Below are 27,438 nucleotides of genomic sequence, written 5' to 3'. Positions count from 1 at the left end.
CATAAACACAGATTACACCAGGGGACTGCTTAACATAAACAAATGATGACTGCTAAAACACAATGGTTATAAATAATTGTTTGTTATAACACGTTAATCACAGGGTAAAAAGGCTTAAATTCAGTAAAAATTTCATAGAATCAAAGGAGACCATCAAACAAATGCAAAACATGATTAATCTATAGTGAGGATTTGAATTATTCACATTCAGTGTGATTTCAACAATGAATGTGAGTTAAAACTTGTGAGAATAGTGAAACCTACAAATATTACATGCAAATGATGTAAAAAATGGTTAGCATAAGAAATTGACATTTTTGTTTCTACAACTTTTCCTGTTTGCGTGTGCAGTACTGAAAGACAAAGTAATTTTTTACTATAAAAAAATTGACAAACTGTTAAATTAGACAATGGAAACAATCACATCAAAACTAAGAGATGAAGGTACCAACAGTTTTAAGTGTAATTTTCTGTTAAGTACTTGTATGTATGACGGTATTATCTGTTCCCGAAAGAACAGTTACCGTGGATGACCATGCAGCTTTGCTAGAAATGAAATGATAATTAAATAGACACCCTAGCTGCAAACAGGCGTTGATGTACTTCATTGGGGACATGTTGAAAATGTGTGCCTCGACCGGGACCCGCGGTGGCTCAGATGGATAGAACGTCTGCCATGTAAGCAGGAGATCCTGGGTTCGAGTCCCGGTCGAGGCACACATTTTCAACATGTCCCCAATGAAGTACATCAACGCCTGTTTGCAGCTAGGGTGTCTATTTAATTATCATTTCATTTTAAGTACTTGTCTTTCCTCTTACTACTGTCTTTAAGTCAACAACATACTAATGATGATGGAAAAGATATAGAAAATCAGTACTTAACAAAACATAAGTTAGTGTACATACTGAAAAGTTTTAAATAACATCTTCATAGTGTTTAAACATTTTTAGTAAGTTATTTAATTATTTTCACTGGCATACAAATTACAGTTCTCAAGATAGTGGTGGACTATAAAATAAATGTAACCTGGAAAAATTCTAGTTTGTCATCCTCTTGGAGGTCCAGCATTCCGTATGCTCTATCGAGCCAGGCTTCAAACTCATCCACCAAACTGTTCCAGCGGCGCCAGTATGCAACAACTTCTTCTAACATACTTTGCACACAGCGAAGCTCCATAGATACACTCTTCCACCGTTCAGCAGTTTCACGCATGAAGTGATCTATCAACACACTTTCTCGTTGATCTAGAAAAGATAATGCACATCAATAACATTAAACATGTGATATCTGGTTCCCGAACTACTATGTTTAACATATTCCCCTCATGGACAACCAAAATTGTTTATTTTTTACAACAAACAGGAAAAACCAGAACAACTGCAAAACTACCATGAACATAAGTAAAACTTTTAGTGTACCCAAAAGCTGGATTAGCCATCACACAGCTTTGATACAACTGGATATTGGTGTAAACTTCATAGACCTTTGCTACTACTGGTTCTATTGGAGGTGGAATGGCTTCACTTTCTTCTGGCTTGAGAGCTGGGCCATCCAGAATATTACAAGCAGACCTATTCACTCGCTTAGCTTTCAAACCAAGGTACTACTTAGGATTTTTCACATACACAAAGTACTGTCATATGTGAAAGATACAAAAATACCACAATATTCTGATAATCAAATTCAGAAGTTTTTGATTGCCATCTTACACCAGCCAGGTCAACACACTGTAATCAGTCTTATAATTCATATCAACGGGAGAAAATGATTATATTAAAATGTATGATTTATGTAAAAATCTTCAGACTATTTTCCAATGGTGACAGCCACAGGCGGTGAATGGAGCAGGTACCATCTGTTGAAACATGAATGTCAACTGCTCCTTAACTTCAGAATTTATATGTGTTATAAAAATATATCTGTAGAAATCAATTAGCAAATATTAATGATAACTTTAGCATCAAGCAATCAGCAGCAATGCAAAGATTTTTCTCTTCACAATACTGATGGTCTTATTCTTTTCGAGACATTCTTCTGGTGAAACTGGAGCCGTCGATTTAGAAAATTAAAAATATACAATTAGCAGATAATAAATCCAAATTGACTTCTGACTGGTTAACAGGCACAGACAGACATACTGGTATTTGGTGCATGAGGGTTCCATATTTTTTTTTTTGCCTTCATAACATGAATAGTATTCCTCCCCCTCCCCCCCACTCTCTCTCTCTCTCTCTCTCTCTCTCTCTCTCTCTCTCTCTCTCTCTCTCTCTCTCTCTCTCCCCCCCCCCCCCCCTCCAACTCTCTCTCTCTTTTTCTCCTTTCTCTTTTGTCTGAAACTTACCTACATTTCCTTCTCGTTTGTACTCTTCTACAACCTTTTGCATGTCAATATATGCCTTATTGAACTCCTGGAAGATTCGGTTACGAGAAACGAAGTTTCTATATTGGTCCAGCAATTGTTGCACTTTTTCTTCACGGCCATATTTTACAGCCCAACCTCGCAATTTTGACTCCGTCAGATGGAGGAAGGCTATGAGGCAACACTGTAAAATTTGAGAAACATAAAATTAAACATCTGTAAGCATCATAACTTACACACTTTAGTTGAAGAAAACTACATAATTATAAAAATGCAAAAACAAACTTTCATATACAAATACAAGGCATTCAATTCTTGAGAAATTTTGTTTTCATTAAGAGGTGTTATCAACATAAATGATTATAATAATAAACAATTCTGAATGCTAGACTACATAAGAAAATATTAAAGTTAATTCAAAATAATTTTCTATATTCCTAAGCTGCTTAAAATATTTCAAATGAGGATACAAACGAATAACAGTTTGAAGTTTTATTTACTTTTCTAATAAGTTACTATATCAGATAAGAAAATTGTGCCTTCAAGGAAAAATATGACAGATATAGTCACATTTTTCCAACATCATTATATTAAGTAAGAATAGAACAAAATATGACAAAGTGCTGACTGGGAGGAATAGCACCAAACCAGAAAGTAACTTTATGTGATTCTTCGGGCTTTCTGAGGGACATGTTGAGATGTAATGTATTTTGCCAGATATCAAAGTAGTTCATACACAATGTTTCAACAACATGAGTCGTTATCTTCATCAGTTGCTACCACAGAGCACTAATTGAATGACTTGGGTCCAGTATTTATATCTGTGGCCTTCCTCTTCCATGGGCAGTTCCAGGTGATCTATCTGCAGTCTGCTCCCACTGGAAGCCCATCTTCTGTCTGATGTACCAAGCCAAACACTGGTGGTTCATCTTCGCTCCAGTGCACCTGATTACACACTGGTGTTCCATTTTCAGTCCAGTGCCGTTCTAGGTGTTTCCTCTGTGATCCACTCCCTCTAGAAGCATCCTGTGATGTTTCATCTTCAGTTTGGCTGTTTGGTGTTTGTTCCTTACTTCCACACTCGCAGTTCTTCTTTTAGCATCATTCTGTTGCTGCCTCCACTGCATTTTCAGCAATTCCAGTGCAGGATTGCAGGCTCCACTGAGGTGATACCCAGTGTCACGATTCATGAGGTTTTCCACAACCTTCGTCTCTGTAAGACTTTCTTATAACACTGTTTTAATACTTTGGGGTTGGTGATGGATGATTTCATTCCCTTCTTAGTCAGGTGTGCATCTGAAGTCCACTGTTCTCATTGTTTGGCTAATGTATGACATGCCACATTGGCAGAAATATTGTAAATTCTTGGTTTTTGTAGTTCCAGGTCATTTTTCACATTGCTCAGTAGTCCTCTTATTTCAGTAGGTGGAGAGAACACACACTTGGTGTTGTGCTCGATTAATGCAGGGAGGCAAAAACAACTGTGGTCTTAAACCACTGTTGCCTGCACCGAAACTAAATTTATTGCGCAGGATGTAGATGTTATGCATCCTGAGAATCCTGCTGATTTTGGCAGGGCAGGTACACCATGGTATTTGCTTCTTTTGCCTTTCTTCTAGATCATGTGGCAGAGGGGCTGGTTGAAAAGCCTTCTGAATCTGTTTGGTCGTGTATTCATTTTTGCAGAGCAACGATTGTAAGTGCTCTATTTCTGCTGCCAAATGATCAACGTCTGACAAGGTATGTGCTCTGTGGACCTATGTCTTCAGAACTCCATTCATCTGTACTTGGTGGTGACAGCTGTTGGCTTGCAGGTACAAACCACTGTGTGTAGGTTTCTTTTTAGCAAATACATCCAGAAATGGCAACTGGCCATCATTTTCCAGTTCCATGGTGACTTTAATATTTTGGTGGTGTAAGTTATGATGTTACAGAAACTCACTGAACAACTCCCTACCACGAGGCCAGATCAAAAGGTATCATCCACATACTTGAAGAAGTAATCTCTAAAACTGCCTCTTCAGATCTCTCCATGAACATAATGGCAGCCACTGGAGACAGCAAGCTGCCCATTGCTACACACCCTGTCTGCTCATAATTTTGGTTCCTATACAGAATATAAGTTGAGGTTAGTATACGGTTCCAATGGGTCTGGTGGACAGGGATACTACACCAAAATTGACCATTATATCACATTTTGTGATATTTAGTTGCTTGAGACTTTGCAAGAAGTCGTCTGAATTGCAGATGAGGTGAATACACTTCCCCACATATGGGAACAGGAGTAACTTCAAGTGCCGGGCTATTGGCTATGTTTATGTGCCAATGTTGCTGACGATTGGGCATGGTGGCATAACCACCTTGTGTAATGTCAGCAGTCTGTAAAGTCTAGGTGCAACTGGCACTCTCTATCATAATTGTTTGATGACCTAGTTAGTCATAATCATCTTCTTGTCCACAGGGTCACATTCCAAAAGTGTGTACACAGGGTCCTCTCAGAAGATGACACACTCCTCATCATAATTAGCCTGCTGCAAAATGACTGTTGATCTACCTTTATTTGCTGGTAACACCAGAATGTTGCTGTGTTCCTGGAGCCTCTTGAGTGCAAGCTCTCATCAGTTGAGATGTTTGATTTTGGAGGCTTTCCTTGGTGAACACTGTGCAAGAGTTTATGGAACATGTTAACTCAGGCCACCCAAATATTAAGTTTACCTTGGAACTAGAAAAGGATGGCCTGTTGCCATTTCTAGATGTACTTGTCAAAAAGAGAGCAGATGGATCATATGGCTACAATGTTTATTGCAAACCTACACACACTGATTTATACCTGCAAGTCAGCAATTGTCACCACCCAGTGCAGAGAAATGGAGTTCTGAAGAGATAGGCCCACAGACCACACACCTTCTAAGATCGAGTTAGTTTGGCAGCACAAAAAGATCATCTACAATCAGTATTCTGCAAAAATGGATACACAGCTAAAAAGATTCAAAAGACCCTTCAACCAGCCACTCCACCACATGATCTAGAAGAAACGCAAGATGAAGCAAAGACTGTAGCATACCTGCCTTGTGTGGGATTTATTTCTGTTAAAACAAACAGGATTCTCAAGTTGCATCAATCAGATGTGTCTTCAGTCGACCTACCAAAATAAGAGGACTACTGGAAACTGTGAAAGCCTGGGGCTATGAAAACCTGGAATTTATGATATATCTAGCCATGGGCCAAACATTAGGACAATAGACATCAGACGCAAAGAACATCAGACGCACACCCACCTATGAAAACCTGGAATTTATAATATATCTAGCCTTGGGCCAAGCATTAGGACAATAGACATGAGACGCAAAGAACATCAGACACACACCTACCTAAGTGAGGCAACTAAATCAGCCATTGCCCAGCACTGTCTAGAACTCAATAAATCTGCAAACTATGATGAAATATGGGTTCTGCCACAGAGATGGGACAGTGTTATAAGAGTGGCTGTTGAGATAAAGGTGATGGAAAACCTCTTGAATCACGAGACTGGGTACCAACTCAGTAGAGCCCAGGATCCAAAACGCAAAGGGGGCAACAGCAGAACTCCACAAAATGAACAACTGAGAATGTGAATACAGGGGATCAATCCCAGGCACATTAGAACAAAGATGGAATGTCACAGGTTGCTTGTAGTGGGAGTGAATAGCAGATTGTGCTCCTCGAACGACACTGAACCAAAAACGGAATGCAAACATGCAAATGTGTGCAATGGACCAAAGATGAACCACTAGCACTCAGCCTGTTGCATCAGGCCAAAGGGAAGATGCGTAAGGGTGCTTCTAGTGGAAGCAGACTGCAGATGGAAAACGTGGAACCAACCTGAGGGCGAAGGCTACGTGTATGAATACTGGCCCTGTTCCACTCAGAGTATTCTCAGGTAGCACCTGAGGAAGATAATGTGTCACACTGTCAAAATAATGTGCATGAACAACACTGATATCTGTCAGAATATTCAACACCTCAAGACATCAAGTAATGTTGTCATTAATATTAAAACAGAGTGAAGAACATAAATGTCATATTTTCTGTCAATGCTATGGGTGGTTTAAGACAGTTTCCATCTTTTCAGCCACTGCCTGTTGTAGTGACGTTATTAGCCAATAATGCAAACAAGTAATCCCAATGAGAGTGTAGTGTCATTGTGCTGGTATGTGAGAGTGAGAGTGAGTTGTAAAATGATATAAACTGACCAATACACTTTGGTGTGGTTACAGCTGGGGTGCTATTATCTGCTACTCAAGTAATGATCATTCAGGTATCTGCCACATTGCAACATGGAAACAAACAGGGCTTCCTTTCACCTCTGCTGCTCATGGCATTTTACTGGCAGTGTCCAGAAAATTAATTTCTATGGAGATACCACTATACAAATCTAATGACCCACACAGTGTTTTCTGTCATTGTGGCAACAGTGGTCATGGTTTTCGTGAGACAGCATGTCTTCAATTACGAAATACACAAATTTCTGTAATATGTACTAAATAAAAGCTAAACATAAATAAAATATTTCACATTTCTCAGAATATTTGCTTAAAATAGCACTATTTACACACATTTTTCATTGACCAAGTAGTTATGACAGGCATGAATACAGTTAATTAAAGAGCATTCTAAAAACAAAGGGACACTATACACTCCATTACCTTATGCTCAAGGAATTTCAGTCTGATGCGCCTCTTAGCTGCTTTTGGACCAATTTCTTCCAATCGTTTTGCCATAATTTGGAGTTGCTCAGGTGGAACATTACTAGCAAGTGATGAGCTTCTTGCTTCCTCAAACTTCTTTTGTACAGCAGGTAGGTCAGCAAAGAAAGCCTGGAGGAAGGATAAATAGAATAACTGCACTTTAACATCACACACATTTGCCATGCTGGTCTTCATACTTTCTAATGCTTGCCAATTAATTAATGGTTCCAAAGTACAATACACATATGGAAAGGTGGACAATAAAACTAAGATTACACTGCACATGGAATGTATTTATTGTATTAGATTTGTATTCATTTGATAAACCTCACAGAGCTGCTGTCATATACTGGATTTCCATGGATGAAATTTTTTTCCGGAACACTTTATGCAGTGGATTATAAATGGAATGGTATTATCCGAGCTCTTTCAGGTTCTATAATTTTATAGGATTTGGAGTAGATGTTTATATCTGAAAAATAACTCTTGACTAAGGATTTTGGCCTTTCAAATGTGGTACACAGAGAGGAGCCATGAATTCCTTGTTCACTGCAGCCAACATTGGGACACAACAAATTTAACATACAAATTAAAAATAAAATATACCTTGTGTTCTTCCAGTCGTCGGCTGATAATACTGGCTGTTTCTTCATTCATGGCAGTAGGTATATCATCAGAATCAATAAGGGCTTCTGCACGGGCAAGCCACTGCCCTACTTCACCCAAGGCACCTGGCAGACGGGAATCTAGCAACCACAGCCAATTCCGCAGCTGCAAGGAGACATTGGGAAATGATAAAAATTTGGAATAAACATCCTAAATAGCGAAATCAGGTTGCAATTTTTACCCTTATGATCACAAATTCTGAAAATATTGAAGTGCTATCAATCCAAGCATTTCCATGAGAAAATTCAGTTGATATACAGAATCCCAGTGTAACAATACTTCAGGCTGATGAGAATATTATGTAAATGATTGACTTCTACCCACCATATACGGGAGAAATTGAGTCTCAACATAAAGACTGCTTTCTAAAGCAAAAAACATGCACAGATTCACACAAGCGCAACTCACATGCACATAACAACAGTCTCTGGCTGCTGAGATCCAAGATTGTGTGAATGTGTGTGTTTTTCTTTTCTACTTTACAAGAAGGCCTTTTGGCTGAAAGCTCAAATGTATAGCAGACTTTCTGTTGTGCCTGTCTGTCTGTGTCTCAATGTCTCCTCTATAAGGCGAGTTGCAATCTAACCTTTGCATAATACTGACAATATTGTCAAAAGGATAAATTGCTACTTACCCTATAGATGAGACACTGAGTCACAGACATGCATCCCAAATGGCTGCTAAACAAGTGGGGTTTTGGCCAAAAGGCCGTCTTCTATAGGAGACAACACACACATTCAAAGATAAGGAATGGGGTGGTTCTCTGCAGAGTCAATGAAGAAATGAACAAATGGAAAACAATGACAAGAAGAGGAAGGAGGATGATAAGACATGTTTTAAGGCATCATGGAATTACCTCAATGGTATTAGAAGGTAAAAACTGTAGGAGAATACAGAGATTGGAATACGTCCAGTAAATAATTGAGAACATATGGTGCAAGTGGTACTATGAGATAAAGAAGTTGGTGCAGGAGAGGATTTTGTGGTAGGCCACATCAAACCAGTTAGTGTCAAGGGTCCAGGGTCTTAATCACTGCACATCTTGCTTGTTCACTGTGTAAGTCACGCATCAATTGCTTCCCAAGAACTACACTTTCATTGTCAGCTAACTATTGTCGGTAGTAACATAAAAAATAATGGCGGCCTTTGTATTTCCTCTGAAAAATTATAGCTCTGGAAAACATTACCATAACATTTTGCATATTAACAGCATTATTCCATTTATATATTCTGTATTTACCTGTGCTTGCAGTTTGTACCATAAGCTTTCAATTTCTTTCCATGATTCATGGGTAATACTGATCATGCTTTGAGATTCCACTAATCGCTTCAGCTTCTCGTAAGTAGGCACTCTACTATCAACTTCATTCTTAAATAACAGGAAATCCTGCACAAGGCAAAATTTAGTTAGACTTATATTCATATAGGCCTATGAATATTATTAACTTGTTCATTATAATTACTAACCTTACAAGCAATACTTACAGAATAATTCATTGGTAATGTATTTGTTTGTTGAAGGTGTTCCATGTACTGTGTTTTTTGCAAAAGCCAAGTTATAAATTCATTGTATTCTGCTTCAATTGCAGCTAATGTACTAGACCCATCAGCAGTCTGTAAGAAAAGCACTGTTTAAACACTGAATGTGGTACAACCACCGATCATTGCAAACTAGCATGACAAATATGAATGACCTGCAGCAAGTATTCTAAATAAAATCAATGTACAGTCTGTGCTAAAATATTCTATATTTGTATCAACATAATATGAATATATAAAACAAAGAATGACTTCTGGAATCAAGCATAAGGTGACACTATTAACATGTACCTTAGGTTCTGGGTATTTGTGTAGGAACTGTGCCACATATGTCATAATTGACTTCTCATCAGGCCTCGGCACATCCACATCCTCTGGATCCAGGAGTCGAGCAATACCCAGTTCACTCTCTGCAACACTGAATGCTGTCTCGAGGCGTTCTCTATTACTCGCTTCACGCATTGCTAAGATATTTACAAGGTTTGCCTTTATGGCATCAATTATCCCAAGGAATGCTACACCATCCCTCCAACTAGGTCCAAAGTCTTTTATCTCTACTCCTAAGTCTCTGCAAAATACAAACAATATATTACTTATAGGTCCAACAATTATCTGAATCATTAACATACCTTAAATGAAACACAAAATTATAACAACTTTAAACAAAAATCACTATCTTAAACATCACATTGTTAGTGGTTCACATTATGTAACACAGACTTACTTAGGTAAGGCATTGGTCACCCACTGCATAAGTGCAGTTCGGGCACCCTGACGGTGCTTCTCGTCAACCATGCGACGCTCTTCAGCAGAGCGTGGGACACCAACACTCTCTAGGCTGCTGGCACTACTACTGTAGGCCCGGCTAAGGGATTCGAGAGCTCGGGTGTTCTCCTCAATCTGCAAAATAGGGCACAAAGTTGTATATAAGCTAATGAATCCATCAAAATAGTGACATACTGCTCCAAAAACAAAAATTTTTAGTTGACACATTTCCTTGTGTTCTTACTTTACAGGGAAAGCATTTCAAGCTCTCTTACTAAAGTCACATTTTACATCCCAAACTGTTGTCTAACCCAAAGGGCATACATTGTGCTGATGTAAGGAACTGAAATGTGTGAATTACTGTTGCAACACATATCCATATTAAATATTTGCACAAAGTCATTGAACAAAGAACTGAATTTAAAGTGCAGGTGGCTACTTAAAGTCATGCAAATGAATTGAACAATGCAACTTTACCATTTTTTGAAAAGGCATATATTAAAAAATCAAATTTTTCAGTGAATACATAGGTAACAACGTACCACTTGTTTCCTAGTGCTAACACATTATATTCACCGAGTATGAAGTGGTATTACGCAAATTATGTGTATGTGTAGTCAGTGTTCACTTCTTGTACCTTGCATAGTTGTGAAAGATCTGTCCCTCGACGACATAACTGTCATTCACGTGTCAACCCTGCAGACATTGCTTTAATAATTTCGAGAATCGGGTTGTGTCTGAAAGGAAACACCTGTGTTTTTACTAAATTCAGTCGATTATGATCACTGCGCATAGGAAACCAATTGGCCTATTCAGTGCCCGTTGGTCGGCAGTTAGAGCATCTTCGAGGTTCCTCTCTTGTCCAAAAACAGGACGCGTGATTTTCGCGGTTGTCACTAAAATTTAAACAGAATATAAATTAACACGAATAATCCACAACAACGTTGACGTTGTAAATTTAAGGTCGCAACCATCAAAAATGTTTTGTACACGCGTTACCGGTATATAATTTAAAACGGTATTTAAATTTACGAATGAGCTGTCTTCTTAACAAACGTTAAAAATAAGGCACGGAATATCAGTAACATACTATCTCTTACAGAGAAGGAATATATTTATTTATTTATTCTGTATCATTAACCCAAGTATTCTGTAATTTTCAACACGCAACCCTGCACCAACAAAAGGCGATTTATGTTTCAACAATTATTTCTGCTCATTATGGTCGATACATAGCAATGTTAGGGAAGAGTTTAGTTTTAGTTGGATGTCTCAGCTGCAACGAGGACTGAACTGACGGAGATACGGGGTCGTTAATTGCATGATGCAATTTCCATGTAAATAAAAAAAATCAATTATTGAAGTGACGTCACAGTATAACATGTCAGACTGCGGTGACGTAGTACATGAGCAACCTAGTGTCATCGTTTAGGATAGTGCATCGATAGCAATGTTCTTCGTTACTTATGTCCCGCTAATCACAATGCTATTCTGCTGTTTCCGTACGGGTGTAAATAACATATTCTTTAGACAGCATACTAGTATCTTGCACATAACTTTAACATTTATTTTGAACCACAAACAGTGCCTTGTAGCAGGAGTTATTTTATTTTGAGTTATAGTGAGTAACTTAACGTATTTTTCAAGTAAATTATAATCACTGAAGACCTCTTGAGTAAAGAACCGTTCTAAGCACACGTCACATTCATCTACAAGAAAGACATATAATCGTGTATCAGTAACCGACTAATTCCATTCATGGTTCATGGCTCACAGTCCAGTTGCAGGCTGCCTGTCTAACGGCTTCTACGACCACAAAAATTTTATTTTCAATATTTTGTACACTTATTGACCAAGTTTAAAAATTTAAAATGTCGTTATAATCTATTCATTCAGAAGTATAATCTTACGTTGGCACAGAGAAGTAATACAGTTATAAACGCTGTAAATGGCTTGCATAGCTTACTTAGCGCAAATCGCCAGACTATATTCGCCGTATTTCAGATATTGTGATATATATTCAGATATATTAGCGATTTCCAACAAACTTTAAACATAATTTCAAACTTTTTTTATACTTTTCTCGCTTACTTGTTAAAATGCGTTAGAAGCTGTTTTATACATGAGCGTTCGATTCTTTAATCGGGAACTTACTGGTACAGTCGAAACAAAATGATCTACTTTGAGCAAAATGACCTTCTCTGCGACAACCAACGGGGATTTCGTAATGTTGCCACGTATTTGCAGCAAAGATTGTAAGAGTTTCGAGTAAAGCGCAGATGTAGAACTGCCAAGCGCTATAGTCAATACTGTGGCTTTAGATATTGCTATGTAGCGCGGCTTTGCCACCGAGGTGCAGGAACCACCGGTGGAACGTACTGGCGCAAGGATTTCGGCGTTATTTTCCAGACATCATAAACAAACCTGCCCGACATATCTCCATTTTCCACAAGACCGCCCATTCCTCTTGTTGCACAACGCAGTCGTATCCTGTGGACGAAGAAGTGTGACGGCTTGCTGAGTCTTACAAGGTACAGCGATTAAAGTAGACTCTGCGGAACATGGCTGTGGTATACTTACATGTGTGTTCACCATTTGACCCAATCCAGAGAGGAGGAAGAATGTGTGATATTTTAAGGTCGAAAAGATGTCCTCTGCAGGCAGCGGGGTATTCTCTTGTGGGTCGCAACACGTAATCATAAGAGCCACGAATAATACAGTCCATTTTGGCACAGCTGCACGTTAATGGGTCAAACCGTAGACATGAGACCCGCCTTGGTTCAGTCCTAGACTTTTAAAAGTCTATTCTACACTCTGATTTCAGGATGATTCTGAGAGGTTTACCACATTTATGTAGTCAAATGGTGGTTCTGCGTTCTACTATACACGTGACCGCGTGGTTAGAGGCGCCATGTAACGGATTGCGCTGCCACTCCCGTCGGAGGTTCGAGCCCTTCCTCGGGCATGGGTGTGAGTGTTGATCTTAGCATAAGTTGGTTTAAGTAGTGTATAAGTCAAGGGACTAGCGATTCACATACATTTTACTGTACCCAAACAACCCAAAAAATGTAAATCTTAAAATACGTTTTGTTCAACTTTGGTTATGCAGTTCAACGTTAAACAATAGAAGGCAAAAAATAATGCAATAAAACGATCTCAATGATCAGATGTAAAGTTCTGTAAGCAAACAAATCTCTATACATGCCGCCATAGCTGAATAAGTGTTGCTTAAAGGTTATTTTCCGTTTCTCCATTCTGAGGAGACTTAAAGTAGCGTATTTTCCTGGTTACTTTTCTCAAGTGTTACGCATACTGAAGTGGCGTATGGAAATTTGTATCAAGGCTGGGATTTGAACCTGGGTCTCCTGCTAACCACTTTGCTACCCTGGCACAGAGATTCTGTACAATAGGACGTAGTACCCTAGCAAGCCTCCCTCTTCAATTCAAATTCCCATTAACATCTCAGCCCATTTGGTATTCCCCCTAAAATTGAATGGAATTACATAGGCTCTCCAGCTGCACTGGAAAAACCAAAAGCACCTATACCTGGGCTCCAGGCAGGATCCCGTGTTTCACTCAATGCTGAAGTGCTATTCCTAAACAGTTGGAGAGCCTCTGCAATGAGTTTAGTGGGAATACAAAGTCGGCTGAGGTGTGAAATGGTATTTGGATTGGGGAGGGAGGCAAGCTATGGCAGACCGTGCAGCTCTGCAAAGCCACCGTGCCAGGGTGGAGTAATACCTAGCGCATGTGCCTAGTGAGCAAGAGAGCTGGGTTCGAATCCTGGCTTTGCTACAAATTTTCATTCGTTGCTTCAGCCGGTACTGTACATCATAGACGTTTGAGATTTGAAAAGGTCTCTGGAATTGTATAGTTTCATACGGATTTTCTCAGTCACTTAGATTTTGTTTTTGTTTCGGATTTTTTATTTTTAGTGTAAACGTAACACTGTTGGTAATGAGTAAAAATATTTTCTGCGATTATCTCGTTAGATACCCAGGATTTAATCATTACAATGATGTAATTTTAGGTGTTTGTTGTTGTCATCTTCAGTCCTGAGACTGGTTTGATGCAGCTCTCCATGCTACTCTATCCTGTGCAAGCTTCTTCATCTCCCAGTACCCACTGCAACCTACATCCTTCTGTATTTGTTCAGTGTATTCATCTCTTGGTCTCCCTCTATGATTTTTACCCTCCACGCTGCCCTCCAATACCAAATTGGTGATCCCTTGATACCTCAGAACATGTCCTAACAACCGATCTCTTCTTCTAGTCAAGTTGTGCCACAAGCTCCTCTTCTCCCCAATCCTATTCAATACCACATCATTAGTTATATGATCTACCCATCTAATCTTCAGCATTCTTCTGTAGCACCACAATTCGAAAGCTTCTATTCTCTTGTCAAACTAGTTATCTTCCATGTTTCACTTCAATACATGGCTACACTCCATACAAATACTTTCAGAAACGACTTCCTGACACTTAAATCTACACTCGATGTTAACAAATTTATCTTCTTCAGAAACGCTTTCCTTGCCATTGCCAGTCTACATTTTATATCCTCTCTACTTCGACCATCATCAGTTATTTTGCTTCCCAAATAGCAAAACTCCTTTACTACTACTGTAAGTGTCTCATTTCCTAATCTAATTCCTTCAGCATCACCCGACTTAATTCGACTACATTTTGGGTAACCAAAACGTATCAATCACATTAATAATACTGGTTGAAAATGAAATTTTTTTCTTAAATGTGAAGGGTTTTCAGACGTAGTTTTTGGTGCTGATTTCAGATAAATTTCTTAGAATGTTCAGTCATAGGCAATTTTGACACAAGTTAAGTTCTTCTGTGAGGTAGGCAAAATGTATCTATTTAATCACTATAATAAGGCCAGTATTGTTTCTGAACGTTTGCAATGTAACCTGCTACAAAAAGGCGTTTAATTTTACTGTCTTATAATACAGCTACCTATATATGTCGGTGATACTGTAACGTTGAGTCCTACTTTTTTTACAGTTTTTTTCACGCAAACTTCAGCAAGGAATGGTAAAGCGATTGGTATCTGCTTTTGCGCATTTCATGGCTTCAAGACGTTATATTAATTTTCCTGACCACCTCTGATACACCTGTGGTAAACTTACAACGAAAACATGGAAGCGGCCGCGCGGGATTAACCGAGCGGTGTGAGGCGCTGCAGTCATGGACTGTGCGGCTGGTCCCGGCGGAGGTTCGAGTCCTCCCTCGGGCATGGGTGTGTGTGTTTGTCCTTAGGATAATTTAGGTTAAGTAGTGTGTAAGATTTCACACACATTTGAACATAGAAGCGGCCAATCTCAGAATTTTTCAAAGACGCATATTTTGCTTACTTTGACGTAAATGTTGGGGATCATTACAAGTCATGGGCCACATATTTAGTGTGTTCAACTGGTGAAGTCCCTGCTTTATATGCAAACGGACAGGTGTGCAAAAGACCAACATTCGTCTCAAAAAATCTGACCAATTAAAGTATCAAAAATTGGAGCGAAAAACCTACAATTCGATTCAAAGGTGAGGAAAAAAGTAACTTTTGCCCCCGCTTCATACAGGGTGTCCAGAAAAGGGCTCCCTGATTTCAAAATTAAATATCTCGAAAACAAAGATCGATAGAGTAATGCAGTAAACGCTATGTTTATTGTGAAAGTTGTAAGAAGTTTATACAGCAGTTTGAAATAATAGTTACAAAAGTTGCTAACAGACGGCGCTGTACGCTGTACAGCTCATATCAGCATACATAGGTGAAATAATCGTATGAAAACAATCTTTGCAAACAATCACATCACAATGTTTTCAAAATGTTTTCAAAATGTTCACCATTGGCACTACAGAGGTGGCGCAAACGAAGAATGAAATTCGCCATCACATTTCGTAGTGTCTCAACCGAAATGGATTCACATGCCACAGAGATCGCCGATTCAAGCTCGTCCAGCGTGGTGGGATGCTTCGGGTAGACCATTCTTTCACTGTGCCCCACAGAAAAAAAGTCACAGGGAGTCAAGTCCGGCGAATATGGAGGCCAATCCATGCCTGCACCAGTAAATTTGGGATATTCCAAAGCAATGACTCGATTCCCGAAGTATTCCTCAAGGAAGCGAAACACTTGTTCGGTCCGATGTGGTAGGGCTCCATCTTGCATAAACCATTCAGTACCTGGTCGATCCTCTAACGCTTGCTGTGTGGCGACAAATTGTTCCAAAATTGCAACGTAACGTGCACCAGTGACCGTTTCTCGAATGAAAAAAGGGCCAATAATGCCTCTGCTGCATACTGCAGCCCACACAGTAACTTTAGGAGAATACAGGGGTTTCGCTTCACACCAATATGGCTTTTCGGAACCCCAAAATCGCCAGTTCTGCTTATTCACGTATCCATTCAGGTGGAAGTGTGCTTCATCTGTAAACCAGATGCAGCCAACATCAAATCCTTCACTATCAATCATTGTGAGCATCTGATTAGCAAAGGCAACCCTTTGTTGCACAGCTCGTACGGGTATGGCCTGGTGCGTTTGAATTTTGACTGGAAACATGTGTAGGCTCTTTCTCATTATTTTCTGCGTGTTGGAACGCTTCAAACCAGTCTCAGATGCAATTCTACGGACGGATGACATTGGATTTCGCTGAATAATTCCAGAAACTGGCGATATTTTCAGGCGTAACTGCGGTTTGCTTGCGGCCAACATGCCCCACTAGATCATCAGTTACGCTGCTTGTTCGTTGAAATTTTGCGAAGAGCGTACGAATGGTTTTCGCATCGGGTCCTTTTGGAACATTAAATCGTGCTTGAAAACTTCGCCTTGTTGCCGTAGGACTCTCATCTAACCTGTGGTACTCTAGCACCAGAAAAACGCGTTGTTCAATGGAGTACATGGTTTTAATCTCTTCCTTCGGTACGCTAACCTCCTTTCACGTTTCAATAGTGGAACTGATCGCTCTGGGCTTCGGATCACTATTTATACTAGGCATTACGTATGGCGATTACAGCGCCATCTGTTAGCAGCTTTTGTAACAATTATTTCAAACTGCTGTATAAACTTCTTACAGCTTTCACAATAAACATACCGTTTACTGCATTCCTCTATCGATCTTCGTTTTCGAGATATTTAATTTTGAAATCGGGGAGTCCTTTTCTGGACACCCTGTATAAACCTTGACGTTAGGTAAGAAGGTATTAAAGCTTACCAAAAGAAGGTGACACTTTCAAATATGTGGCATGTATGTTACCACGCCTGTCAGAAGCTAACAAGAAAGAAGGGGGTTTTATCAGCACTGACGCTCGGAAACTGATGAAAAACGTAATATTTGATGCCAAAATGAACCAGAATTTTTACTGTCCCATAACATACACAATTAAATCAGAGATTTAATGTGCAGGGGAATCTTATACATCATCTTAGATGGTATTACCATATTTGTTGAGTCCAACCCAGGATACGTTTTTAACGTCAGTTAAAGCAGTTTACTGAAGTTAATTTTATTTATTAAGTCGTAATTTTCCCTAGATAAAACTTTTTTTTCAGAAATGGTGTTCGTGTCCAGGAGATTGGTATGAAAATGTATCCTCCTTCAATAGTACATTCAGATCAGTAAAGGGAGCAAAATGTCACATTGCTACAGAAGCATCGTAAAGTTTCCTACTCCACATTTTATTCAAAGGAAATCATAATTATAGGTTATGCATTAGTTAATTCCTATAATTAGATCTCCAATGGTATGTTACATACCAAATTAAATACAAAATGTCCCGTTTTATACCCTACTGTTATCGCAAATTTTACGAGGGTTTAGTAACTCAGGGTTAATCCCACCTTTTGTTTATGAAATTTCTTACGTTTAGCGAAGCAGTAGCATTAACAGCACCCCTATGTTTTAACTGTTTCCACGCCATCTTCAATATCACTCTTTCCTTTACATGCAACAGAAAATTCTCCACATAGTGTGCAATCATTGTAATTGCCATTACAAAAAATGGTTCAAATGGATCTGAGGACTATGGGACTTAACATCTGTGGTCATCAGTACCCTAGAACTTAGAACTACTTAAACCTAATTAACCTAAAGACATCACACACATCCATGCCCGAGGCAGGATTCGAACCTGCGACCGTAGCAGTCGCGCGGTTCCGAACTGAGCGCCTAGAACCGCGAGACCACCGCAATTGCCATTACACAAATTCAAACAATTTGTATTCCTGTAGCAGGCTAAAACTGAACACACACTTTCGTTTGTCCATTGCTCAACGATGGAACAAAAAACGAACATAGGTAAAACGATCAAAAATCTGTAGACGATTGCGTCAAACACGAAAACAACATAAACACACTGCCCCTACTCTGTTGCGAAACGACTTACGTGGAAAGTTGTGGCGGAACCGGTAGCCGTGCCTTCCCACTGACGTCAGCATTTGCTCAAAAGTCGTCTGGAGGAGGCACCGCCGAATGTTAAAAAACGCGATATCGAATGTATGGGTCTAAGATTTAAAGAAAATTCTCAAATCCCGGACATTTCTGCGACCCCATACATTACCACGTCCAGCACTAACAAGGGCTGTTGGGCTAATTCCGGACAAATGGCAAGTCTAATCTTGGATATTCTTTAAACAAGTTGTCAGTAAGTTTCTTGGCAACTGCAAAGATATCGATTACGAGAATCAGTAAGAAACGTGTTGGTTTCGAGGCCTCATCGAGTTTGAAGCTGTGCTTTCTGGCCCCTACGTCAGCTATTTTCTAGGGAATATAGGTGCTGTGAGTGAGGAACAGGGGGGATAGATTCCATTAAAACCTTAAACAAATGGAACGGGGTACCCGGACCGATGGGATGTCAGCACTATAGCTGACTACTACCGGATGCTGCACAGGGAGTGTCCTCGATCAGTGCACAGAAGAAGACGTAATTAGGGGGAAAAGAGTAGACGTTATGATACATGCCTTTGTAATAGACTTCATTCAAATGTTACGAGTGCCGTATTTTTACATGTTTTTTTTAATACAGTTTTTTAATGTATATCTCTTGTACGAATTTTCTAGATGTTCATCATTACTCTGTGAAAAAAAACCTTATGTGGGAGAGGATAATCGTTAACATTTCTGAACTTAGCATATCAAAAAACATTAGAAATACTCAAAATGATTCAGGAAAATGTTGCAGACTATAAATTCGTAGAATTGTGCAACATAAAATAATGAAATTAGCACATACTAATGAAATATGCATACCCATTTAGGCATAGAAGTAATCAACCCTAAAACATTGTATGGATATCTATTAAATAATTTGAGATCGACACTTTTGTAAACTTTCTGCCCAGTTTAAATCTTGTAGCAAGAAGCAATCTCAGCTTCACCGAAACAGTTATATCAAAATTGAAGATTTTGTAATCTTGGCTCTTTTAGGACAAATTTTTGCAGACGCCCTTGGTCGACACCTGGGTACACCTAAGGCAGGAAACAAAGCATCTCACCAGACAATAGGCGCCTTCCTGAGCGTATCATTGTAGATAAAGGAGAGGCCTTCAGCAATGCGATTGGCGTTGGCCTACACGCCATAAATTCGATTGTCGAGACGCCCTGGTATATCAAGCATAAGGCAGTGCACAGGAAGAGAAAAGATAAAGGTTCTCCTACTGTGGGACGCTTTGCTGCTGTTCTGTTTTGACACACTTCAACACCTGCTAAAACATCACTCAAGACTGAATATGAGCGTAAGTAATGAATCATACCCACTGCCATACGCATGCAACCCAGTCCAGCAGCTGTTTTCACACAAGCAATTCCATCTTCCGGAAATGCTGCCATACTTCACTCACAGCGTGAAAGCTAAGAATTTCTTGATGTCAACTCATTGGCCATACACCACCTGGTAACGAAACGAACTAACGTACCTGAGTAAAATTCCACTCCCAGTGCTCTACTTGCCTCAGTGTAACAATAATACCAAGTGAAGCACACCTGAGATAAACAGTATTAGAGCCGCGCCGAATGGCCGCGCGGTTTACGGCGCCGTGTAAACGATTGCGCGGCCCCTCCCGCCGGAGGTTCGAGTCCTCCCTCGGGCATGGGTGTGTGCGTTATTCTTAGTAGAAGTTAGTTTAAGTAGTATATAAGTCTAGAGGACGATGACCTCAGCAGTTTGGTCCCTTAGGAATTCACACACATTTGAACATTTTATCAGTACTAGAACGGCATACTGTTGTGTTGTTCTTAATCTTATGGGAAATGCGCATTGCTTAGCCTCGAACATCTCAGAACAAATTATTAAGTAGTTTTGTACAGGACGACTAACCCCCTCAGTCCAAAACGTTTCGAGACTGGAGTAATAAACAATACAGAAAAATTAAGATGGTGGTTTAATGCTTTAGTTATTCTAATTGTCTCCCTCCACTAGAGTGCAACGCACAGAAAGTTTATACAACCACGTTCACCTGCCACGAAATTCCTCCTTTGGGATGTCATTCAACTCGCGTCTCACATTGGCTTGAATGTCTGTTATGTCGTCAAAGATTTGGCCGCTCGTGGGTATTTTTGCACTTTGTGGTAGTAGGGTATTGATATCACCAAGTTTCGTCACCAGTTTTTCTTCTTTTTTTTTTTTCAGAGAAAGCTGTCCACATTTTGCATTTCAATCAAGTCGCAGCAAGGCGTCCACGCATCGTTTTTATTTGTTAGTTAAAGTGTGTGGGACAAACGTGATACACAACAACGTTGAGACACTACCGCCACAGGTGCACTACTTACAAGGGAACCTCCCCATCGCATCCCCCTCAGATTTAGTTATAAGTTGGCACAGTGGACAAGCCTTGAAAAACTGAACACAGATCAATCGAGAAAACAGGAAGAAGTTGTGTGGAACTATGAAAAAAATAAGCAAAATATACAAACTGAGTAGTCCATGTCTAAAATAGGCAACATCCAGGATACTGTGAGCTCAGGAGCGCCGTGGTCACGTGGTTAGCGTGAGCAACTGCGGAACGAGAGGTCCAAGTCTTCCCTCGAGTGAGAACTTTACTTTTTTTATTTTCACAAAGTAATGATCAGTCCGTTCGTTCATTGACGTCTCTGTTCACTGTAATAAGTTTAGTGTCTGTGTTTTTCGACCGCACCGCAAAACCGTACGATTAGTAGACGAAAGGACGTGCCTCTCCAATAGGAACCGAAAACATTTGATCGCAAGGTCCTAGGTCAACCGATTCCTCCACAGGAAAACACGTCTGATATATTCTATACGACACTGGTGACGGCGTGTGCGTTACATGACAGGAATATGTTGTCGACCCACCTAACTTCTACACTTGGCGAATGGGTAAAAAGATTCTTCTACCTTGCCCGATTTAGGTTTTCTTGTGGATGTGATAATCACTCCCAAAAAAGTGATGAAAACAGGAGTTTGTCACATAAACTGCAACAAATGAATGCAACAGTTTCACAGTCACACAGTTTTCCCTGTGCTCTGTCAAAACATCTGTTTTTAACGTTTTCAAATTTTTCCGTGTGTAGACCGTCAAATCCTGCATATGTCCAAGCAAATCTGAACATGTCCTGGAATTTTGGAGAGCGAAGTTGACTATGTGTGAGTGCCTGAACTTTGATAATTGTCTGAAAATAAAAAATTAAACTTGTTACTCAAGAGTGACTTGAACCAAGGACCTCACGTTCCGCAGCTGCTCACGCTAACCACGGGACCACGGCGCTCCTGGGCTCACACTATCCTTGATGTTGTCTATCTTGCGCATGGACTACTCAGTTTGTATATTTTGCTTATTTTTTTTTTCATAGTTCCACACAACTTCTTCCTGTTTTCTCGATTGATCTGTGTTCAGTTTTTCAAGGCCTATCCACTGTGCCAACTTATAACTAAATCTGAGGGGGGTGCGATGGGGAGGTTCCCTTGTTAGCACTACCGGGTCACAACTGATTGGACGAACGACTGACTGGTCGAATGCACATCTGCTGTTTAAAGTTGCGTTCTGTAGTTACTGCGCTAACGTCATATGGTTGGTTGATTTGGGGGACGTCGCTTGTACAACTGATTGAACTAACAACTGACTAGTTGTACGCACATCTGCTGTTTATAGTTGTTAGTTCGAGCTGCCACTGTAGTTACTGCACTGACGCCACTAGGTTGGTTGAATTGGGGGACGCCGCTTATACGCCATTTGTCATAGTATCTCTTGAAAGCTTATATCGTTGATGCATCATTAACTGACGTTAAATTATAAGGGTGACGTGTTCGCGATAAATCTTCAAGGCGCAGTTGCATACTGCAAGTTATAATACAAAATATTTAAATACGTCAAAATCAATATGGCGTCTCGCGCATCGTGAGTTAGTCATTTAGACATCACTTCTGTTGATATAATTCTGCCATGATAACTCATTTAGTTACACTAATTACTTATTGAAACGACGACCGCTTTCGGGATCTCAAAATCAGAATTTCCCACTTATCGCGAACGTGTGTCGTGCACTGGTGTCAGTTATAAAATAGGATAAATCAACATAGAGGGCTCCTAATCAACATAGAGAGCTCCACCTTCAGAAGTATGAAATTATTGTATTTGGTAAAACACACAGCCAACTGAGTACTTGGCTTTCCTGTCGTGCGGCTGCTCAGCGGAAACATTTTCCGCCAACATGCAGTGACTGGAACTCCTGCACTGACTGGCCTGACTGCACGTTATGTTACCAAATAAAATTGTTTTATGCATCTGAAGATCAAGAAAACTTTGTAGTCTTGGCAACCACAGTCTGGATGTACTATTTTGAAGATAAAACGGCTTCAGGTGTAAGCACTTCACGAGGTCTGTTAAAAAATTCCGGAACATTCGTAATTTCGTGCCAATGGTGTGTTGGAGCGGGCCGAGCGGTTATAGGCGCTTCAGTCCGGAACCGTGCTACTGCTACGGTCGCAGGTTCGAATCCTGCCTCGGGCATGGATGTGTGTGATGTCCTTAGGTTAGTTAGGTTTAAGTAGTTCTAAGTCTAGGGGACTGATGACCTCAGATGTGAACTCCCATAGCGCTTAGAGCCATTTGAACCATTTTGTGTTGGAGCGAAGTGCGGTTGGTATCCCTGCACACTGCTGTGTTGTGTAACTGCAGGAAGTTTCATTGTTGTGTGTGTGTATTAGTTATTGTTCAGTGTTGTATTGAGTAGAACGTCATGTTGTATAGTTTGCGAATTTCGAGTTGGCAGAGTTAGAGGACCAACGCATCTGCATTAAATTTTGCGTGAAACTGAAGAAAACGTTTAAGAGACACACTTAATGATAGAGAAAGCCTACGGTGATGAGTGCTTACGCCGTACTCGGTGCAGTGAATGGTTCAGACGGTTTAAAAATGGCCGGACGTTAGTTAAAGATGACATCGTTCAGGACGCCCTTCGACGTCTACCGACGATGCTCATGTGACGGACGTCAACGAAATTGTTCGTGCCAATCGAAGACTGACTGTCCGAGAGATTGCAGAACAATGTAACATTTCAGTTGGATCATGTCATGAAATCCTGACGCAGCATCTTGGAATGCATCATGTTGCCGCCAAGCTCGCCCCACGCCTCTTGAGTCAAGATCAGAAAGACCTTCCCCTCGCAATCTGTGAAGAGCTTTCGGATCGCGCAAATGAGAACGAGATGTTCCGTAAGAGATCCGTAACCGGTGTTGAGACGTGGATCTACGGTTATAATGTTGAGACCGAGGCTAGATCTTCACAATGGATCGGGAAAGGTTCTCCAAGATTAAAATAAGCTCGTCAGGTAAGGTTAAACATCAAAGCCAGGCTGACAGTTTTCTTTGACTTTGAAGGATTAATTTATCATGAATTCGTGCCACAGCGACAAACTGTTAATCGATGGTACTATCGGGATGTGTTGCGACGTCTGTGAGAAAATGTGAGAAGGAAACGGCCTGAAATGTGGCGAGACAATTCATGGCTCAAGCATCACGATGACGCACCCGTACATAAAAAACGAAATCACTGTGCTGCCTCATCCTCCGTGCACTTCAGACCTGGCCGGTATGGAATTTTTTTATTTCCAAAGTTGAAAACCCTGTTGAAAGGACAAATATTTGCAAGGATAGACAAGATAAAAGAAAATTCGGAGACGGCGCTTCTGCAAAACCTTGCACGGTTTGCGCGGCTTGCCCCGTCGCATATTGGAGTCCGCCATTGGGCATGGGTGTGTGTGTGTGTGTTGTCTTTACCGTAAGTTAGTTTGTAAGCCGGAAGTAGAAACGGCGTTGGGAGCTGTATATTACACTACTGGCCATTAAAATTGATACACCAAGAAGAAATGCAGATGATAAACGGGTATTCATTGGACACATATATTATACTATAACTGACATTTGATTACATTTTCACCCAATTTGGGTGCATAGATCCCGAGAAATCAGTACCCAGAACAACCACGTCTGGCCGTAATAACGGCCTTGATACGCCTGGGCATTGAGTCAAACAGAGCTTGGATGACGTGTACAGGTACAGCAGCCCATGCTGCTTCAACACGATACCACAGTTCATCAAGAGTAGTGACTGGCGTATTGTGACGAGCCAATTGCTCGGCCACCATTGACCAGACGTTTTCAATTGGTGAGAGATCTGGAGAATGTGCTGGCCGGGGCAGCAGTCGAACATTTTCTGTATCCAGAAAGGCCCGTACAGGACCTGCAACATGCGGTCGTGCATTAACCTGCTGAAATGTAGGGTTTAGCAGGGATCGAATGAAGGGTAGAGCCACGGGTCGTAACACATCTGAAATGTAACGTCCACTGTTCAAAGTGCCGTCAATGCGAATAAGAGGTGACGGAGACGTGTAACCAATCGCACCCCATACCATCACGCTGGGTGATACACCAGTATGGCGATGACGAATACAGGCTTCCAATGTACGTTAACCGCGATTTCACCGAACACGGATGCGACCATCATGATGCTGTAAACAGAACCTTGATTTATCCGAAAAATGGCGTTTTGCCATTCGTGCACCCAGTTTCGTCGTTGAGTACACCATCGCTGGCGCTACTGTCTGTGATGCAACGTCAGAGGTAACCGCAGTCATGGTCTCCGAGCTGATAGTCCATGCCGCTGCAAACGTCGTCGAACTGTTCGTGCAGATGGTTGTTGTCTTGCAAACGTCCCCATCTGTTGACTCAGGGATCGAGACGTGGTTGCACGATCCGTTACAGCCATGCAGATGACATGCCTGTCGTCTCGACAGCTAGTGATACGAGGCCGTTGGGATCCAGCACGTCGTTCATATTACCCTCCTGACCTCCCCCCCCCCCCCCCCGCCCCCGATTCCATATTCTGCTAACAGTCATTGGATGTCGACCAACGCGAGCAGCAATGTCGTGATACCATAAACCGCAATCGCGATATGCTACAATCCGACCTTCATCAAAGTCGGAAACGTGATGGTACGCATTTCTCCTCCTTACACGAGGCATCACAACAACGTTTCACCACGCAACGCCGGTCAACTGCTGTTTGTTTATGAGAAATAGGTAGGAAAATTTCCTCATGTCAGCACGTTGTAGGAGTCGCCACCGGCGCCAACGTTGTGTGAATGCTCTGAAAAGCTAATCATTTGCATTTCACAGCATCTTCTTCCCGTCGGTTAAATTTCGCGTCTGTAGCACGTCATCTTCGCGGTGTAGCAATTTTAATGGCCAGTAGTGTAATTGTGGAGGAGAGTATTACGAAGGAGGCCATGCACAATAAGTAAAAGATAAGCGTAGAAAAATTTTGTGGTGATAGTTCCGGAATTTTTTTGAACAGGCCTCGTATTTACAGGCACGACCGTTTTCGCAGCATTATAGCTGCAGCATCATGTCCTGATCAAGGAAGGGAATGGGATCACTCAGCGTTTATAGTCAGTAATTTTTCGCTATGTAGCGAACGTCAATTTCAAAATAGCACAAGACAGCATAGAACGCTCCCCTGATATGGCTGCGCGATACCTGGTGAGTAAAAGGGTCCCTACATACCGAAAAGTGGTCAGAAATAGCTCGTGTAAGATCATCTATGTAATTACTTAAAATTAATCAGCACCGGTCCCTCTTTTACCATCGCAAGTGCTCCCACACCCGCTCGCGATAAGTGGGAAATTCTGGTTCTAATCCCGGTTGGCCACAAATTTTCCCTGTCGTCATTCCGATCTACAGCTCATGGTTGTCCATATTCGCAGTTCCGAATACGTTTAATGTCTTCCATATTTACTTAAATTAGGTAGACAAAATTGGTTGAAATGGCTCTAAGCACTATGGGACTTAACATCTGAGGTCATCAGTCCCCTAGACTTAGAACTACTTAAACCTAACTAACCTAAGAACATCAGATACATCCATGCCCAAGGCAGGATTCCAACCTGCGACCGTAGCAGCGGCGCGGTACCCAACTGAAGCGCCTAGAACCGCTCGGCCACAACGGCCAGCTAGTAGCTAGTCGGTGAAAGATCACTGGTTATCATGGTAAGCTCCAGGTGCAGCAGCTTACTTGCTCAGCTAGTCTACTGTTTCTTTATACAAAAAGTGACCGTGTGAGCTTTTATCCAAAGCATACAAATACATTTATTTCTCAAGAGTAATCCGTTACTTCGTGGGCAATGTCTGTAACAAGTTTACTGCTGCGTTTTCCCCACTTCTCGTTATTTTTGGCACTTGGAATGCTTTTTGAATTAGATACAATAAAACTCTTCTCGGCATTCTGAATTAAAAGAGCACTTAATGGTCTACAAAAAACAAGATATACATCGTTAGCTTTGTATTGGTCTTTGGAGGAGTTAACGGTATTGCCGTGGAACCACTGTCTACGTAGATTAGGTCTGTTATGAGGAATCCTGCAATTCATTTAGACTATGTTTCTTGTATAACATCCACAGAGACGAATTGCTAGTAATGCATAAACCATTTTCAGGAGTTCAGTTTCAACTACCAACGAAGAATTGATTGACATTCTCTTAATTTATAGCAAATATTGCCAAAATGAATAAAGGGCTTCGCAAGTGGACGATGTTCAACTCATCCCACCTTCGTTAATACTGTCAGAAGACTGCGGGAGACTGAAAGTTTTTCCCGAAGACAATTTGCGAAGGAGTACAGCCACCAACAAAGCTGCAGGCTAGTGGTTCTTCCTGCTGCTGTACTAAATCCGAATTCAGTTCTCGTTAAATAATACGGAGTCTTCATCCGTGCCATATTCCTCTACGTCAATGGTACAGTGATTTTCAACATCGTTCTCTTGCAAGACGTAATTTGTGCAGAAAGTATTGTTTACCGATGAAGCCACATTCACAAATCACAGGAATGAAAATTTGAAAGCCACGTGCTACGCGCCTACACAAAACTAGCATTGG

General features: G+C 40.8%; 1 protein-coding gene across 1 annotated transcript in view; it reads right to left on the bottom strand.

The window, feature by feature from the left end:
* The window catches only part of LOC126194652 (muscle-specific protein 300 kDa), a 607,158-nt gene that overhangs the window by 402,132 nt on the left and 177,588 nt on the right, over positions 1-27,438 (bottom strand). Inside the window, exons 6-13 of the mRNA XM_049932837.1 lie at positions 10,017-10,192; positions 9,584-9,860; positions 9,239-9,367; positions 8,994-9,140; positions 7,694-7,858; positions 7,046-7,216; positions 2,343-2,544; positions 1,028-1,245 (exon numbers count right to left, since the gene is read on the bottom strand). Coding sequence (XP_049788794.1) covers positions 1,028-1,245; positions 2,343-2,544; positions 7,046-7,216; positions 7,694-7,858; positions 8,994-9,140; positions 9,239-9,367; positions 9,584-9,860; positions 10,017-10,192 — 1,485 coding nt within the window. The remainder of the gene's footprint in view (positions 1-1,027; positions 1,246-2,342; positions 2,545-7,045; positions 7,217-7,693; positions 7,859-8,993; positions 9,141-9,238; positions 9,368-9,583; positions 9,861-10,016; positions 10,193-27,438) is intronic.

This window comes from Schistocerca nitens, chromosome 7 (assembly GCF_023898315.1).
Source record: "Schistocerca nitens isolate TAMUIC-IGC-003100 chromosome 7, iqSchNite1.1, whole genome shotgun sequence".
NCBI lineage: Eukaryota > Metazoa > Arthropoda > Insecta > Orthoptera > Acrididae > Schistocerca > Schistocerca nitens.
The sequence above is the reverse complement of the archived record's forward strand: the minus strand, read 5'-3'. Positions and strand labels throughout refer to the sequence as shown.